A 19,446-nucleotide genomic window follows, 5' to 3' on the forward strand; every position below is an offset into this window, starting at 1 on the left:
CAGCTGCTAAAAATCTATTACAATTTTCTTCAAAAAAAGAAGATGCATTTATTTCCGTAGGGTTTTCTAACTGGAAAAAGACTTTGGAAAAATTCTGTCTTCATGAAAATACGTTCACGCATAAAGAAGGTGTTCTGAAACTAAATTCCATCACTAACCGAAGTGTGGCCTCCCAATTGAATGAACAGTTACATAGTGATATGAAGAAAGGCCGTTTAGCTCTTGAGACAATTTTTACTACCGTGCTATTTTTATGCCGACAAGGACTAGCAATTAGAGGGCACGAAGATGTAAACTCAAATTTTTTTCAATTGTTGGAACTCCGAAAGAATGACATACCTGAGTTAAAAGATTGGTTAGGGCGTTCGGGGTATAAGTGGACGTCCCACGATATTCAAAACGAGATCATTGATCTACTAGGAAAGTCTGTGTTGAGAAAAGTATTAGCTTCAATCAAGAAGGCTGAACATTTTTCTATTATTGTTGACGAAACAAGTGATTCTTCGCTTCACGAACAAGTGTCATTTTGTATTCGTACTGTCGATGATGATTCCTTAATTATCAACGAAGACTTTATTGGCTTATACGAGACCCCCAACACTGAATCACAAACTCTGTTTAGTATTTTAAAAGACGTATTTGCTCGTCTTGATTTGTCAATGGATAACTTAAGAGGACAGTGCTATGATGGTGCCTCGAATATGAGAGGCAAGTTCAAAGGACTAAAAAAGTTAGTTTTGGATATACAACCAAAAGCACGTTATGTGCACTGCACTGCTCACAGTTTAAACTTGGCAGTTGTAGACAGTCTCCGCCATCTTACGTCTATGAGGGATATTATGGCCTTAGCCAAGGACTTAATAAACACCGTAAGGGAATCCAACAAAAGGATGGAACTTTTCAGAAGCATACGCTGTGATAGCGCCAACGACCAAGCTGGTCTACGACCCCTTTGCCCGACTCGATGGACTATGTGAGCTTCTAGTATCTTGAGAATATTGAAAAACTTTGAAGAACTTCTAGAGTTTTTTGAAACATTTTCAGCAGAGGACAAAACAGAGGCAGGTTATAAATGTGCAGGCTACCTTGAGTCAATGTTACAATTCAAAACTTATTTCTTTTTACGTCTTTATTGCCATGCAATGAACCCAGTAGAGGATGTCAATGAAAAAATTCAATGCCCTCATCTAAGTGTTGCTGATCTGGAAAAAATATATGAGGGCTTGATTTGTATATTGAATGGAAGGCGTGATAGTTTTGAACACTTTTGGGAATTGTGTTTAAAAGAAAAACCTTCACAAGTTGATGATCCTTCGCTTCCTCGGAATCGACGTATACCAAAGAAGTATGAAAACAATGAAGCCAGCTCACCGCACACTTTCAAAACCCCAAAGGAATACTACAAAGCTATTTACATTGAAGTTTGTGAAACGGTGCAATCTTGCATTACTGAGCGGTTTGCATCAACTGGATTCACACAGGTCATTGCAGTTGAACAAGAGTGCTTGCTTTTAGTAAACAGAGGTGAAACAAATTTTGAAAAATCAACTGAGTTTTTCAAAAATGACCTAGACATTGAGAGACTGCGCTTACACTTGAATATGTTAGCCGATATCGCTAATAAAAAACAACTGGTCTTAAAAAACATGCGTGATGTGAGAAAGTACATTACACAAGAGCCTGCAGTTGGAGAAATGTTATGTGAAGTAGTGAAGTGCATTAAGCTTCTCCAAGTAGTTCCAATCACGACAGCAACAGCAGAACGGTCATTTAGCGCCCTTAGACGTCTGAAGTCATATCTCCGATCAACAATGGGACAGAAGCGATTGAACAACTTGGCTGTTCTTCAAGCCCATCGAGATGTTTTGGATGAATTGGATATCCGACCAGTCATCAACGACTTCATATTCAGTAATCCAGTCAGACGGTCAACATTTGCACCTTTCTAAAGACACTCTAGCCCTAATAATGGTATTTAGAGCAATATTGAAAATCTTTATAAAATAGAGAATTAAATACATACAGAATCAAAGAGAGCCAGTGTGGTGCAGTGGTTAAGAGCGGTAGTCTTGTAATCTGGGGAACCGGGTTCGAGTCTCCACTCCTCCACATGCAGCTCCTGGGTGACTTTGGGCTAGTCACACTTCTCTGACGTCTCTCAGCCCCACTCACCTCACAGAGTGTTTGTTGTGGGGGAGGAAGGGAAAGGAGAATGTTAGCCGCTTTGAGACTCCTGAAGGGGAGTGAAAGGCGGGATATCAAATCCAAACTCTTCTAATCAAAGTGCTATTACTGTGCGACAGCAATATTTTATGTTTTATTCTTTTAATGATAGTTTAATGATAGTTTAGGATTTATTTAAATATCATTTCAGTCTTTTCAGAGCTATATATTCACTGCTCTGTAATAGTCTATAAGCATAATTATTACTGTAAATTAAATTAGCTTTTTACGAAAATACCGTGCGTGTTTATGTTTTGTTTCTTTTTTCAAAGCCAAAAAGTGTTTCAGGCTTGTCGAGTTTCCCGGAGTGTGGAGTTATAGAGAGTCGAGTTTTCGGGGTTCTAATGTTGATCATATGACTCTAAAATACTTTTAAAAAACTTTAAAACTCACTAATTTTCATCTAAAACTTAGAAAACTTCCCGGGGCAGGACCCCGGTATGGGCCCCCCCAATATTTTTTATAAGTCGGCGCCCCTGGTCAGGCCCAATAGTTGCTGAGGTTGGGGAAGGTGGAGGCAGCATCTGAGAGCCTCTGCACCACCTGAAGGCAGCCAGGCGCTCCTCAGCTGAGCTGCCCGCTCCCTCTCCTACTTGCGAGCAAGCAGGAGCAGGGTGGGGATCTCTCAGAAATAGAGGCTTCGTGCTTCCCAGCTGAGATCTCCGCCCTTCTCCTGCTTGCACACAAGTAGGAGCGGGATCGGGCAGCTCCGATGGGGAGCGCAAAGCCTCCGCTCCACTTCTGAATCCACTCCCATTGTCTCCAACCAGAAGGGGTGGAAAGCCTTAACCTTGCAGCAGCAGCAGCAGCAGCAGCAGCAGGAGGAGGAGGAGGAGGAGGAAGGCGGCTGCTCAGAACTCTTGGCGGCCCACCAATGTGGCAGCGGGCTTCAGAGCGCATGCAAAGCGCTGCACCCTCCCCACCCACAGTGGAGGCTCCCCAAGGGAAAATCACTCTGGAGGTTGTGGCTCTATTTTGTACACACAAACACACACACACACACACACACACACACACACACACCCGACGCCTCATCCAAGGCACTTCTACTCAGACACAAGTTGAGCTGAGGACTCGACGCGCTGCCCTCGCCTTCTGTGCTGGGGCGATGGCACGCGTGCCCACAGGGAGGGCTCTGAGTGCACGCATGCCATAGGTTTGCCACCACTGTGCTATCCTAATACTCATAATGAAGTAAAAGTCCAACGCCAGTCTGGTTGACTTCTGTATGAAGAAAGAAAATGGTGTTATCGCGTCTTTCACCTTAGGCCGTGAAATGACTTGGGCTGGCTCTGTGTGTGCCCCATTGAAAGGAATGGGGGGGGGGCGTATATTAAGGGCAGAGGAAATCTGAATGCCCCCCAACAAACATCTTTGCCTGGTAGAGATGAGTGACACTGGAAATTTTGGGTTCTGTCTGTTTTTCAGGGCCTGTGGGATAGCTCGGTTGGTAGAGCACGAGACTCTCTCAATATGATTCAGGGTTGTGGGTTTGAGCCCTGCATTGCACAATTAGATTTCTGCACTGCAGCTGGTTGGACTAGATGCCCTTCGTGATCCCTTCCAGCTCTACAATTGATTCTCCACATTCCTACATCAGTTTGTGTTTCCTTTTTCAAAAAGTTTTTTTTGTGAAAATTCATCCATGCACATTTCTCTTGATGGGCACATTTTTGTATGCACTTTTGTCTAATATACTTTTTTGTTTTTGCAAAGAGATTTTTGTAATGAAATGCAATTTTGGTATATTATTTTCACTAATATATGCATTTTTATGCATACTTTGCCCTAATATATGCATTTTTTGTATACGTTACTGGACTGGGGGACTGCATTCCAAAATCTGAAGCGTGAATTTTAAAGGGTGGTTGTGTTTCGGCATGTGCATTGTTGCTGAAAGTGTGAATTAAGTAAGTTACCCTTTAAATGGCAACTGAATTCCCCCCCCCATCCCTAGTGCCCAGAGCAGGTGGCTCCCATTTCCATTTTTGGGGGGTCAGAATTCTCTAATGTAAAGAAAGCGCACTGAGCCAATAGCAGCACCTGTTGTGAGCATCACTCACCAAACATTAGAGGGCTAAGATACACCCTGAATGATTGGTCATGGGGTGTCAGCGGTGTTGGGGTTTAATCAAACCTTCATACCCAGCAGGCATAACTCACCTTGCATGCTGGCACAGAATGTCAAGGCCAAGGCACCAGTGTGCTATTAAAACCCTGCCTATTTTATTAATTATATGACGCTGCCAGACACAGAACCTGCAATACCTCAGCTAATCTTGTCAAATAAAAGTTCCCTTCCCTGGAGGATACAACTGAGGTGACAGCAGCAAATTACAGAACAAACAGCAGCTTGAGGCTTTGTGTGGGCCGGGAAGCGTGCTGTGCAGTCAGCAAGTCTGTGTAGCAATGAAGCACTGGGAATGAGAAGTGGTGCTAACTATTAGACACATTATAGGTGCCTACTTTTGCATATATCAGCATTTGCAGAACAGGATAGCAGTGAGTCATAATTGCTTAATGGGTTTTCTTTATGATCTATAGATAATCCCTACTGCCGCCTTCTGCAGTCAAAGAAGTGCAAGTTTCCCCATGGAATTGGATTCCACAATCGCACACCGAAGTCTCATGTTTGTGTTTGGTGATCCCCCAATGTTTTGTGGCAAAGGAAATAGTACCCCAAGTGGTAACTGGAACACCTCACCCATCAGGGGATCGTTAGCTTGCAACTATGTAACTTCATTACATTTTTAGGCTGAGAAAACCAAGACAATGCAAAAGATATTTGATAGAAATAGTTTGTGTGTCTTATTTTTTTCCACATTTGAAAAAATTGGTGCTCCACAACATTGCTTTAAAGTCTCTCTGTACTTGAGTTAAGGTCTGGTGCTCGATTTAGGAGTTGGGAAGACTCAAGAGAGTTGTGGAACTTCTGGTCCCAGTTTAAGGATGCTCAAATGATGACGGATGGATCTTCTGGGGATCACACTTGCCACAGGATCTGGTTGCAGCACCCCTGAACAAGTGTAACAGCAGTTCCTTGTTTATTCTCTTGAATAAGGAAGGTACAAGGAAGAGGAGCTGAAACCTGGATTTTGGCTTAGAAATTATTTATCTGCAATTAAAGACAAAGAAGTATTCTTGTTAGCAAAGAGGAAGAAAGATAACAATAGTTCCAGAAAAAACAACAAGCCCGACTCAGGCAATAGTGTCTGCTTAAGCATTTTTTAAAATCATCAAGTATAATATATATTCATGAAGTCACTCATCAAATGAAGTCACTCATTCAAAGTGTGTAATTGTTTCTACTCCCAACTCAGCAAGGATTCATGGCTCACCTTTCCTACACTGCCAAGTTTCAACTCAGACTGTTGAACCATTTTTCTAATTGCCAGTAAGTACAGCGGTACCTCTGGTTGCGAACGGGATCTGTTCCGGAGGCCCGTTCGCAACATGAAAAGAGCACAACCCGCAGTGGCGTGTCTGCGCACGTGCGGGTTGTGATTTGCCTTTTCTGTGCATACACGTGACATCATTTTGTGCGTCTGCGTATGCGCGAGCGGCGAAACCCGGAAGTAACCCTTTCCGGTACTTCCGGGTTGCTGCGGGACATATCCTGAAAGAATGTAACATGAAGCGGACGTAACATGAGGTATGACTGTAAGTACATTTCTTTTCCAAAACTCTGAAATAAGTCAGGAATCCTGATCCGTCCAGTCAAATTAGATGTGTTGTTAAATACATTATATTTAATGTGCCATGTTAAATACATTATATTTAATGAGCAAGTACAAATAGCAGCTTCTGGGAGGAGACCATAATTATAGCATCAAATTGGGCGGGGTACCTAGAGGTGGAGCTAGCTGCTCCGGCACCCGGAGCGGTGCCCATGGGGGCGGAGCGAGCTGCCAGGGGTGGTGGTGGAGTGAGCCACCCATGGCGGGCTGCTTCCTGGGTGGTGGTGGGGAGGGAGCTACGATGCTTTGCCAGTAGCCTTCCTCCCTTCCCTCTTCATTTTGACAGCTTGGGGGAGGCTTCCCCCCAGGAATCAACCCGTGAGCGGGGGGGGGGCAACGGTGCACCGCCTGCGCGCCCATGACTCCCAAGCCTCCCCCAAGCTGTCAAAACAAAGGAGGAAGGGGGGAAGGCTGCCAGCAAGGGGGCGCAGCTCCACCCCTTCCCCTGATGGGTTGGGGTAGGCTTGGGAGTTGCGGGTGGACGGTGCGCCGAATGTCACCCCCCTCAGTGATGACACCCGGTGCTCACCGTCCCCACCGCCACCTTCCTCCGCCCCTGGGGGTAGCGAATGGGAGGGGCAGCTAATGCCACAGAAGAAGAAGAAGAAGAAGAAGAAGAAGAAGAAGAAGAAGAAGAAGATAATAATAGTAATAATAATTTATTATTTATACCCCACCCATCTGACTGGGTTTCCCCAGCCACTCTGGGCGGCTTCCAACTGAATATTAAAAACAATACAGCATCAGACATGAAAAACTTCCCTAAACAGGGCCGCCTTATGTTGTCTTTTAAAAGTAAAATAGTTGTTTATTGCCTTGACATCTGCTGGGAGGGCGTTCCACAGGGCAGGTGCCACTACCAAGAAGGCCCTCTGCCTGGTACACTGTTACCTCACTTTTTTCGCGGTGAGGGAACCACCAGAAGGCCCTCGGCGCTGGACCTCAGTGTCTGGGCTGGATGATGGGGGTGGAGATGTTCCTTCAGGTATACAGGACCGAGGCCGTTTAGGGCTTTAAAGGTCAGCACCAACACTTTGAACTGTGTTTGGAAACGTACTGGGAGCCAATGAAGATAGAATCGGGATTCAATATGACCTTAACAGATTGGAGAACAGCGTACAAACTAACAAAATGAATTTCAGTAGGGACAAATGTAAGGTTCTGCACTAAGGCAGGATGAACCAGATGCACAGATATAAGATGGGGGACACCTAGATTGCCACTAGTACATGTGAAAAGGATCTAGGGGTCTTGGTAGACCCAAAGCTTAACATGGGCTTAAGTATAGTGTCCAGATCAAGGGAAATAATAGTCCCGCTCTATTCTGCCTCGGTCAGATCACACATGGAAAACTGTGTTCCGTTCTGGGCACCACCATATAATACTGACGAGCTGGAATGTGTGCAGAGGAAGGTGACCAAGATTATCAAAGATCTGGGAATCAAGAGGAGACTTAGAGGAGACTTTATAACCACCTTCAGATATCTACAGGGCTGTCACATGGAAGAAGGAGCAAGCTTGTATTCTCCTGTTCTGGAGAGTAGGCCCCAACCAATGGATTCAAGTTACAAGAAAAGACAGTAAGAGCTATTTAATGGTAAAAAGGACTCTGTTGTGAGGTCCTGGACTCTCCTTCGTCAGAGGTTTATAAGCAGAGGTTGGGTGGCCATCTGCCATTGCTCGGTCTCTGCTCCTGCCAACCTAGCAGTTTGAAAGCACAAAGTGCATGTAGATAAATAGGTACCACTCTGGTGGGAAGGTAAACGGCGTTTCCGTGCGCGGCTCTGGTTCACCAGAAGCGGCTTCGTCATGCTGGCCACATGACCCGGAAGCTGTACGCCGGCTCCCTCAGCCAATAAAGCGAGATGAGCGCCGCAACCCCAGAGTCGGCCACGATTGGACCTAATGGTCAGGGGTCCCTTTACCTTTACTTTTATCTGCAAACAAAATGATATATGCTGCGACAATCTCTCCTTGTTGCCACTGTACACTATTTTAGCAAGCATCTAGCTGGCTTAGCACATGGCATTAGGGCCAATCATAGAATTGCAGAGTTGGACGGGACCCTGAGGATAATCTAGTCCAGAGGTGGCCAACTCCCAAGAGACTGCGATCCACTTTCAGAATTAAAATCTGGCAGTGATCTACCCCCATTTTTTAGGGGTTCAGCTCAAAGTTGTTGAGCTTTCTTTGGGAGGAGGAAAGCCCCATTTTTGGAGGGTTAAGGTGCAGGCTTTTGGGGGGGAGGGGAGTTCCGTTTTTGGGTGGTGGAGGAAGAAACAGGTGGTGGATGAAAACAGCCACACAGAGGGAGCTCTATCTTCCCTTCCTGAGTTCAAACAACAATTGAGGCTGGGATGAGCGGGCGGTGCAGGAGTCAGATTTACCAACGCAGAGGAAAGGGAGCCAGAGATCGACCGCGATCTACCAAAACATCACGGGGATCTACCAGCAGATCATGATCGACCTGTTGGACATCCCTGATCTAGACCAACAGGATCAAACCTGCAACCTTTGCATGATCAGCACCTAACCAGCTGAGCTACCAGGGAGCCGCTGTGTTGAAAAGTGCCAGTGTCTTGCCAGCATCTTAATCACTTGAATCCTGGCTCTGATTATGTCATTGGCCCATCTCCCAGCGATATGATGAAAGCTGGCATGCCCGCCTTACTCTGCAGAAGAAGAAGAAGCATCCAATGAAGCCTGCTGTGATAGTTGCAGTCACTGCTAAGGAGATCAGAATGATCCCCCAGAACGTCAACGGTTGATCTTCTGGACTCTGTGTCATTTCTGTTCCTGTGGCGAAAGAAGGCGACGGAGAGGGTGTTAGAAAGGAGCCGACAGAAGGTGGCCTTCAAAAGGTGAGCTTGGGAAGGAATCGAGAACATAAGTTTAGTAGGCCTATCCATACCTGGCATGGCAATATCAGTTTCAACATGGGCTCCTGCTGATGTGGTGATGCTCATTAGCAGTACAGCGTCGTCGCTTGCGTCTGATGGCTGGTTGCCATGAGTTACCGTGGATGAAGCTGTGGTAGCAAGAGATGTCCCGGTGGTGTTGGCAGTGTTAGCTGGCAGAATGGTGCTGTTGGTCACTGGTGCAGCTGGTGGGCTTGTGGTTCCTGTGGTGATGTTGCCTGATGTGCCAACACCAGTGGCTGGCAAGTGAGGAGAAAAACGAAACTGCTAAGAACATGGGGAGCTTCCTGGATCAGCCCAATGACCTATCTAGTCCAGCATCCTGTTATCACAGTGGCCACCCAGAGACACATGGAAAACCCTCCGAGCACAAGCGCCCTCTCCCCTCCTGTGGTTTCCAGCAGCTGCTGTTCAGGAGCATTAATCCCTTCTACTTCCCTCTTTAGGGAAGTTTTTAATGACCGATGTTTTAATGTATTTTTAAACTTTTGTTGGAAGCTCCCTGGAGTAGCTGGGGAAACCTAGCCAGATGGGAGGGGTAGAAATAAATTATTATTATTATTATTATTATTATTATTATTATTATTATTATTATTATTAATATAGTGGTACTTCGGGTTAAGTACGTAATTCGTTCCGGAGGTCCGTTCTTAACATGAAACTGTTCTTAACCTGAAGCACCACTTTAGCTAATGGGGCCTCCTGCTGCCGCCGTGCCGCCGGAGCCCAATTTCTGTTCTTATCCTGAAGCAAAGTTCTTAACCTGAAGCACTATTTCTGGGTTAGCGGAGTGTGTAACCTGAAGCGTATGTAACCCAAGGTACCACTGTATTATTATCATTATTATTATTATGAAAGGGGAATCCAGGCAAATAATTATTAAGCCAGTAAATCACCCTACTCTTCTGTAAATATCCTCTCCTCTGCCTTGCAAGGTCATGACCCAAAATATACTATTTACAACTAATTTTTGTGACCTCACAAGTGGTGGCAGACCTACATTTTTGGGGGCCCTGAAGCTTGAACTGTTATGGGGGCCCCCTTTGCACCCAGAAATGAGGTCTGGGTGACTCTTGTTATCTTCCTCAATGGGGTTGTTCTATTACAGATTACCAGACCTCTGCAACATCTGTGACTCTCAGACCTTGGGACTGTTGAAAGATAGACAACCAAAAATTAATCAATTTGACTTGCGCGACTCAAATTGGGTTTACTAGGCCCATTTTTTAAAAAGCAATGTGGACCAAATTCGCTTCTGGGTCTCTCCAAGATGAGGGGCCCTGGAAGCTTGAGCTTCACTAGTATCATAGCAGATTTGCTCCCGATAGCAAGATGTTAACAGAACCTGAGCTTATAGGAGCTTCTGGTTAATGCTGTAATCTTAGAACTTTAAACACTGGTTGAATTCAGAGGAGGGTATAAGCTTAAGTCCAGTGGAGTCCATTTAATTGTTGCAGATGCTTGATCTTCTTCATGAACCATGGCAACATCTTTCCCAGGAGCCCTTGCAGTTCACACTTGGCACCAGGTAAGCACAGTCCAGAAGGCACTCTGACCATAAGCCATCTTGAAGGTGGCAGGGGTGGTGAAACCTTAAGTCTTCAGCAGGTTCAGTCGTGCTGAGAGTCCCACTTGTTAGCCGTGCTGTTCTTCCACTCGAGTTGTGTTTCCACTGGGATGTGTTTTGGTAGGCCTCATCTTTTCAGCGAGTGCAATTGTGTTCTTGGTGGCTCCTGATGTGCTACCACTCCGAGCCACTAGGGGCAGCATAGTGCTGACAGATGTATTTGTACTGGTGGCTGATAATGGGAGAGAACTGTCAAACCTAATTCATACATTACACAGTACTCAAATAATGGGGTGCAGGGAGGTGTGAAATCCCTCTGTAAAATCCACAAATCTTGGATTCTTTTTGTGGGGCTATTTTCTTCAGGTGAGAGTCACATACCAGCAAATTCAGGTTGCGGAAGCTGATTTTGAGCTCCTGAGCAACAAACCAATTTCACTCCTTAAAATGGCCTTTTTTAAGAGATACGAAATGTGACGGGAAAGATGCACTGGGAAGTATGGGACAGCACTTGCTTGACGCAGCATCGTGTAACCTTTCCACAAAACAAGCCATAAATAGTTGACATCGTTATTCCTGTGGGATGTAACATAAGCAGTCAAGTACAAGGCTTCCTGTTTGCCTAGAGTGGACACACAGGGGAATGTTACTCCAGCCGGGAGGACTTCCTGTCACACCTGGACATCCTCCCCCTGCATGTGACCAGGTAGATGAGCGTGAGCCTGTGAGGCCCAATAAAAGGTCCAGTCATACAGCCATCTTTCCCCTTCTTCTTCACATTATTCCATCTTGATGTACCATATTTTTCGCTCTATAAGACGCACCAGACCATAAAACGCAACTAGTTTTTGGAGGAGGAAAACAAGAAAAAAAAATATTCTGAATCTCAGTAGCCAGAACAGTAAGAGGGATCGCTGTGCAGTGAAAGCAGCAATCCCTCTTGCTGTTCTGGCTTCTGGGATAGCTGCGCAGCTTGCATTCGCTCCATAAGACGTACACACATTTCCCCTTACTTTTTAGGAGGGAAAAAGTGAGTCTTATATTGGGCTCATTTCCCTACATGGGATGAACCCACTCTCTTTTCTGTAACTACAAACTAAAGCCTGCCTTCAGGGAACCTACTGTGAACTGAACGTAAGTAAACTTCTTATCATTACTTTAAGAAAAGACTGTTGCGTCTTTATTCTTTTTAAAAGGGATCACAGGGGAATTTACCAGGATCCAAACCGGACAAGCCAGATTGAATTGCTTAAGTAAACAGATTCAAACGAATCTACCAACTACGGTAGCTTCCTGCTGTATACTGGGGAATGTACTCACTTACTGACACTATCGTGAGTGAGGTAGTATAATATTTAAACAATATATCCTCTCCTACTATCCACAGCATTCCCACCATTCCTGCATTGCAGGGGGTTGGACTACAGGAGCCTTGGGGTCCCTTCAAACTCTAAAATTCTATGATTTTATGATCATTGTCTCTCTGCTTGGCAAGCCAGCCAGTGGTAGCAACCTTGTGATAATGGCAGTGGGGAGGTAGGCCAGCCCTCACCAACATGGTGCCCTCCAGATGTTCTGAACTACAACTCCCATCAATATCAATATTAGAGAGTATAATGTGGTGTAGTGGTTAAGAGCGGTAGACTCGTAATCTGGTGAACCGGGTTCACGTCTCCGCTCCTCCACCTGCAGCTGCTGGGTGACCTTGGGCCAGTCCCACTTCTCTGAAGTCTCTCAGCCCCACTCACCTCACAGAGTGTTTGTTGTGGGGGAAGAAGGGAAAGGAGAATGTTAGCCGCTTTGAGACTCCTTCGGGTAGTGAAAGGCGGGATATCAAATCCAAACTCTTCTTCTCCTTCTTATCTGGAGAGCACCACGTTGACAAAGCCTGAGGTGGACTCCGTGAGGGAAGAGAGGCAGCCCAAGGGCAAGCCAGAGCAGATAGTGACTCTGATGCTGCAGACAAGTACTTTCTTCATCCCTGCATCTCCCTTTTTCAGCTTGTTCTTCTTGGCCTTAGTCCTGGCTTTCAAAGCAGGCTTGAACTCTGTTTCAACTTTTGCCTTTATTCACGTCAGTCACCCTTCCCGTAAGAAAAGAATCTTATTGCAGACACAAGGGCTTGTTTTTTTTGCAGTGACAGTTTCTCCTTGACAGATGAGCTTTCCCCCATCCCAACCCAAACAAACTGGTTTTCAATCTACCTCTGCAAAAAACCAAACCCCATACATGTGCTAGCAACGCCTCACACAACACTGACATCTAGTAGCCAACTCTTGCTGGCTCTTTGGGCTCAAACCCCATGGTCATAGCTGTCAACTTTTCCATTTTCTTGTGAGGAATCCTATTCGGAATAAGGGAATTTCCCTTAAAAAAAGGGAAACCTTGATAGCTATGCCAGTGGCTGGTCAGATTGTGTGCTGACATTTGGGGGGCTGACATCTCAAACTCTAAGCTTCCCCAATTCTCATGCCAGATATTAAGAATACCCAATTCAGAGCACATTTAGTAGGGCCTCTTACTGTTCTTGTTAAATTTATAATCTGCCAAGACTACCTATCACCCTGGATAGCTGAGTTGGTTAGAGCGTGTTGCTGATAATGGCAAGTTTGCAGGTTCGATCCCTGCCTGGGACAGCTGCATATTCCTGAATTTCAGGGGGTTGGACTAGATGATCCTCAGGGTCCCGTCCAACTCTCTGATTCTACGATCTACTAACACAACTGGAGCTACTGGTACCACAAAGTGTGGTGTATCACTTTTATGAAGAAACTCCTCATTTAATCCCCACAAAGACGCTGTGGGGTTGGTTAGGCTGAGGGGCAGCGGTATAGCCTGCAAGTGTCCAGAAAACCAGGACACTCAATTTCCCCTGCCCCAGAAGATTTTGTCCTAAAAAAGCTTTACTTTTCTAGATCTTGCATGGCGCCGCAAAATGTGTGGTCTGGGGCACTCTGAGAGCATGGCCATGAAAAGAAAGCATATGTTGGGAGCGCTGTGATGTCATCTGGGTCACATGACTCATGCTATATCACGGACGGGAATATACCTGCATCCCTGTTTGGGGACTCAACATGTCGGAGGGGATGCAATGGCTGTCCCAAAGTCAGCTAGTGAGTTTCTTATCTGGGTGGGGATTTGAAGAAGAAGAAGAAGAAGAAGAAGAAGAGTTTGGATTTGATATCCCACCTTTCACTCCCTTTAAGGAGTCTCAAAGCGGCTCACATTCTCCTTTCCCTTCCTCCCCCACTACCAACACTCTGTGAGGTGAGTGAGGCTGAGAGACTTCAGAGAAGTGTGACTGGCCCAAGGTCACCCAGCAGCTGCATGTGGAGGAGCGGGGAAGCGAACCCGGTTCACCAGATTACGAGTCCACCGCTCTTAACCACTGCACCACACTGGCTCTTGAACCCTGTTCCCTCAGGTCCTAGTCCGACACTCTAACCACTACACCATGCTGATTGAGCATCTTTGATGTTCGTCCATCCCTTCTTCTGTGTAAGCATTGGACAAGCAAACCAGGACCAATAAACAGGTCATCTGAAGAAGCAGTTCCTCCAACCACCCTGGATGGACAGTGAGACACAGTGAGAATAACCTCCACATTTTATGGCATCACAGGAGCAACAGGAGCAGGAGCAGGAGGAGGGACCCTGCTCGCCCCCTACTCTTTTCTTTTCTTTTCTTTTCTTTTCTTTTCTTTTCTTTTCTTTTCTTTTCTTTTCTTTTCTTTTCTTTTCTTTTCTTTTCTCCCTGACCGGTCAGATTGCTGACCACCACTAAGACGGCTCCAGTGGCCTACCTGCTAAGAAGATGGAGAAGAGCAGGAGGATCAGGTAATTGATTCCTGCTGCCAGAATCCCCGGCAGTTTCATCTTGCCGCTTTGCAGGGTGGACAGGAGCGAAGCTGCACGAACGTTTGGATCCAGATTCCTTGCTGAGGGAGGAGAGCTGAGCTGCAGATCTCCTCCGTGCCTGTCTCTGTCTGCATACTTTCACCCTCTTGCCTTTCCCGAGGTGCGGCTCCCTTGATGGGAAATTAAAAATAAAGTGTCCGGAACGCATTGCATCACCTTTGTGCTGCAGAGGTATGCATTTGCGGGGAGAGGAACCTAAGAATAGCAGCAGGTTTTCAGCACTGTGACGGCCGAGTGACACTGAGATATGCTCCTCGGGCTCACTTTGAATCTGCGCGGAAGGTGGGCCGCAGTCAAGTTTCAGGAAGTCTGGAGCCAGGAGTGGCTTAAGGAGTGGAAAGTATGCCTTGAGCCCCATTCATTGCTAATGTCCCATTGAAAATGAGAACGGCATGTAATTTCTTCCATGCTTCCTCATGTTTATCCCCTTTGTTGTATGCGCACTCTCTCCCCACCCTTGCAGCGAATTGTTTTATTACCCCCCCTTCAATATCTGGTAATTGAGTATACTTGGAAATAACCTGGTGTTATCTTTAGGGATAGGGACGCGGGTGGCGCTGTGGGTTAAACCACAGAGCCTAGGGCTTGCCGATCAGAAGGTTGGTGGTTCGAATCCCCGCAATGAGGTGAGCTCCTGTTGTTTGGTCTCACCTCCTGCCAACCTATGAACACTTCTGCATGGAACCATTTCAAAGCACTCCTAGGAGGGGAAGTGGGGATCGCTGCCCCGCATTCACACTTTAATTTTGAGTAATCCATTAGCCTAAGAGTAAAGCAGTTGTTTTCTTTTTAAAATATAATTTTTATTAACAGGCCAATCAAATCACATCATTTCCAAATCACATTAATTCCGAATTATACAGCCAAATTTTAAAATTTTGTTGGGGGTGCCCATACTCCAAGCTCCGAATGGTGGTCCAAACATCACTTATATTGCTGCTTTAATTAGACAGTTCTATCCAGTTGTGTCCAGATAGTCTCTTTCTTACTTTCTTCATCTTCTTGTTGTTATCGTATATTCCTTTCTTTGCAATCTCTGATAATCTTCACAAGCGGATTGGAGACAAACATCCTCTGTGTGGGTTTTACACTTCCCAAAAATCATATCACATAGGGACAGACACCATTCCACACCTCCGTAAAGAATTAACCTTGGTCTGTCCATTAATTTTCCAGGCTTGCCAAATATATGCGAGGGCTCTGCCAGGTTTAGATCACATTCCATTCGTCATTCACATTCCGATAATCCTGGTCCTCCTCCCCCCGTCTTTCTTAGACAAGCCTGTCTTGGCAAGACGCCATTTTAAACTGCGTCATAAAAATTCTCCGATATTTACCAGTCCTCTCTTTGATCCATAATTCACACCACACAGTTCTTGAGTTCCTGATTGTGATTCATAATATGCAACAATTCAACTTTCTGGGGTGGAGGGTTATTAATACTCACATAAGGCAAAGAAAAGAAAAGTTTTTTCCTCCACCCCCTTCCATTTCATTCCAAACATACCAGTCTCTTAATGGTGGTTCATCACTTGATTTATTTGTGACGCCCGTCGCTCCGGTCACAGAGATGCATTAATCAGCAGTCTTAACTCCCGTCCTTCGCTTGATGTATGTGCTTCAGCTTCTTTCCAAATATATATCTCCAATTATATTTTCGAGCTGAAGCGAACCAGAGCGCGATTGGAGAAAGCATCAGGAAGAGCCAACTTCACCGAGGGCTTGTGCCAAGTGACCGGCCCCCCTTCTTTGGATTCCGGGGGTGCATTATGGACACTGCTGGCAAGGCAGTCCCCCCCATCTCCTTAGGGGGTTGGGAAGGCTGCCTACTTTCCATAGCAGCCTCTTAATTACCTCCTGTGGGTTGGAGAGATGTTATTGTCGGCCATCTTCCAATACGCCACCTGGTGGCCCCTCAGGGTAAAGCAGTTGTTGAGGGACACAGGTGGTGCTGTGGGTTAAACCACAGAGCCTAGGACTTGCTGATCAGAAGGTCGGCAGTTCGAATCGCCACGACGGGGTGAGCTTCCGTTGCTCGGTCCCTGCTCCTGCCAACCTAGCAGTTCGAAAGTACATCAAAGTGTAAGTAGATAAATACTCTTCCGGAGGGAAGATAAACAGCGTTTCCATGCGCTGCTCTGGTTCGCCAGAAGTGGCTTAGTCATGCTGGCCACATGACCCGGAAGCTGTATGCTGGCTCCCTCGGCCAATAAAGCGAGATGAGCACCGCAACCCCAGAGTCGGCCACGACTGGACCTAATGGTCAGGGGTCCCTTTACCCTTTACCTATCTTTAGGGATAAATCCACTTTAAATGGGTTTATATACATGGAATTTGGCAGTTGATTGAGCTTTGCCTGCATCCAATCATCTCTTGCATTCAGCACGTGCTCATTTTCAGCCAACTGTTCATTGCTGGGATTGTTTTATTATTAAAAAGAAGCCTGGCTAATTGCATGCAAAATTATACACAGAACTGTATTAAAAATACATACTGTACTTCATATGCATAATATGCATTAAAGGTCAAACTCTGTGCAGTACTTCATTTCTGCAGCATAATTTTATAAGTATATTAATACGTCTACATTTTTATACTGTTATATGGATTTTGCATGAATTTGTTCACGTGCTTTTCACTTTAGGAAACCTGGGATGTAAATGCATATACATTGGTTTTTTAACAGCTTATTTCTCGAATGTTTGGGCTCCTGAACGCCGCAAACCTGGAAGTGAGTGTTCCGGTTTGCGAACTATTTTTGGAAGCTGAACGTCCGACGGGTTTTCCACGGCTTCCAGTTAGCTGCAGGAAGCTCCTGTAGCCAATCTGAAGCCGCGCTTTGGTTTTTGAACATTTTGGAAGTTGAACGGACTTCCGGAACAGATTCCGTTCAACTTCCAAGGTATGACTGTATGTGTAGTGTAGTGCTTAAGAGTGGTGGACTCGTAATCTGGTCAGCCAGGTTCGCGTCCCCGCCCCGCTCCTCCACCTGCAGCTGCTGGGTGACCTTGGGCTAGTCACACTTCTTTGAAGTTTCTCAGCCTCACTCACTTCACAGAGTGTTTGTTGTGGGGGAAGAAGGGAAAGGAGAATGTTACCCGCTTTGAGACTCTCTAGGGTAGTGATAAAGCAGGATATCAAATCCAAATTCTTCTTCTTCTTCAAACCCCTTTAAAATGCATTAAAAGAACAAGAGTAGTCTGTGTCCTAATACAGCTGTAGATTCCTTCCTTGCAGGAGATTGGACTAAATGTTCCTCAGGTTCCCTTCCAACTTTCTGATTTATGATTCTATAATATGTAAGCTGAAAAGGAAGAATGGGTTGAATTTGGCAAGAGAGAACAGTTTGGGTTTTGTATGCAGCTGAGGAAAAAGGTTGCTAGCAGTTGCAAGTGGTTTGCACTCAGACACTTGAAGAGTTTCTTTAAGCGTGTTTCCCACCTAAGTCTGTATATTTGCGCAACAACATTTTCTTTGGTATATTTGTACAACAACGTGTGCTACAAACGCACTGCAAATATTCACTATCCTCCCTCTTCTCACATACCCCTACCTCTCTCTCCCAAACTCCCTCTCTCCTCTAATCTGTCCCTCTCTCTCTCACACACGGTTGCCTGCAGAAATTTGAGGGTGGGGGGTTCTGGGAGGGGGGGGGAAAGATAGAAAAGGTGGAGCAGCCTAACTTCCACCTAAAAGAATGTTGTCCGTACATTTTGCGTCATATCTCGGGCTCCAAAAATGCTAGAAATTTGCTCTCTCTTTTTAAAGTGAAAGATAGGAATTTGGGGGCTATGGTTCACTCTGGGGCCATCAGAGAAGGGTTTGGGTTGGGAGTTCCTGTGCTATCCTTCCTACTCCTATTCCTCAAAGTGACGCAGATTCGCCACATAGGAATGCAGTGAGTGTGAGAGATTCTTCCCCAGTGATAAGGCTGCTTCCCCCCAATTTACCCATGAGAGATCAGTGACTTGCACCTACTAACTGATTTAGGCTTGTCCCATGTCGAGAAGGGTCTGAGCAGTTTTTAGTGTGCCCCACTGCTTCCCCCAGGTGTTACCGGGAAATTGGAAGAGCCTCTCCTTTCCACACTACGAGCCAAAGACAAAGAGAATCTACTGCACATTACTAAATGTAGCAATTCACTGATAAACGCATCTATGTACTGGCTCAGTGGGAAAACTTTTGAAATTCTTAAGAAATCACTCTTCAATCTTCTCTGTTCCAGTGGCATTTAGAACCCAGGGAAGTGAGGTACAAGAGGAGAGGTTAGTGAGCCCACCATAATCCCTGAGATCAGGGCGATATCCTGCCCAAGAGTATCAGACTTGACTCAGGGACCAGGGAACTGTAAATGCTTTCCTTTGTACTGTGGTAGAGTGTGAAAGACTATATTTGAGTGACGGGGCATGGCTGGTGTTAGAATTCCTGCTCCATGATTGCAGTCATGGGATTTTTTTCTATCACATGACGGTGTATGTTTTGACTCCAAAGAGTGGGAAGTGATGGAGACAGGATGTTTGTGTTACTGTGTTCCGTGAAGTGGGACTATTGTCCTTTGTTTTTTCCCCCCTTTGCTGTCTTATACTAGAGAGAGAGGGAGCCATGTTGCAGTGCTCCATGTATGTTTATATGTAAATAAAGTAGATTAGCCAAAATGCTGAATTGCTGAGGTCTGTCACGCGAATTGCGCAGACTCTGCGGATCCCTAAGTGTGCCGGTGTCGGTTGGCATCAGTCGCTGTGATGTTCGGGCAGAAGAAAGCTTTTGAAGTTCCTGAACGAACAACCAGGAGGGAGAGAAAATGCCAGTCAGGCATGTGTCTCTGCCAGAGTCCTACTCAAGTGGACGAGCTCCTGACATCTGGATCTCAGATTCTACCTGAGACCACACATTTTTCTGTGACATATCTATGATGTCTTGATGATGCATCCTGAGATGTATTGTGGGAAACTTTGAAATATAGATGTAAACATTGTTTGGGGCTGCTGGCTGCTTCGTCTTTGTGCTAGTAGGGAGACTACAGGATACTGTTTTGCTTCTACCTACTGGGTAAAGTCTCTTGCTTGTGACCCCCAATCTGAACC

At 45.7% G+C, this 19,446-nt stretch overlaps 1 protein-coding gene across 1 annotated transcript; it reads right to left on the reverse strand.

Moving 5' to 3' along the window:
- Positions 1-5,007: 5,007 nt before the first annotated feature.
- On the reverse strand, positions 5,008-14,489 carry MUC21 (mucin 21, cell surface associated). Its single transcript, XM_083725432.1, has 4 exons — positions 14,248-14,489; positions 8,872-9,117; positions 8,632-8,756; positions 5,008-5,338 (listed from the first exon to the last, which is right to left on the reverse strand). The coding sequence occupies exons 1-4, from the start codon at positions 14,318-14,320 to the stop codon at positions 5,324-5,326; spliced, it is 459 nt and encodes a 152-aa protein (XP_083581558.1). The 5' UTR covers positions 14,321-14,489; the 3' UTR covers positions 5,008-5,323.
- Positions 14,490-19,446: the final 4,957 nt, after the last annotated feature.

This window comes from Podarcis gaigeae, assembly GCF_964106915.1.
Source record: "Podarcis gaigeae genome assembly, chromosome: 2".
NCBI classification, from domain to species: domain Eukaryota; kingdom Metazoa; phylum Chordata; class Lepidosauria; order Squamata; family Lacertidae; genus Podarcis; species Podarcis gaigeae.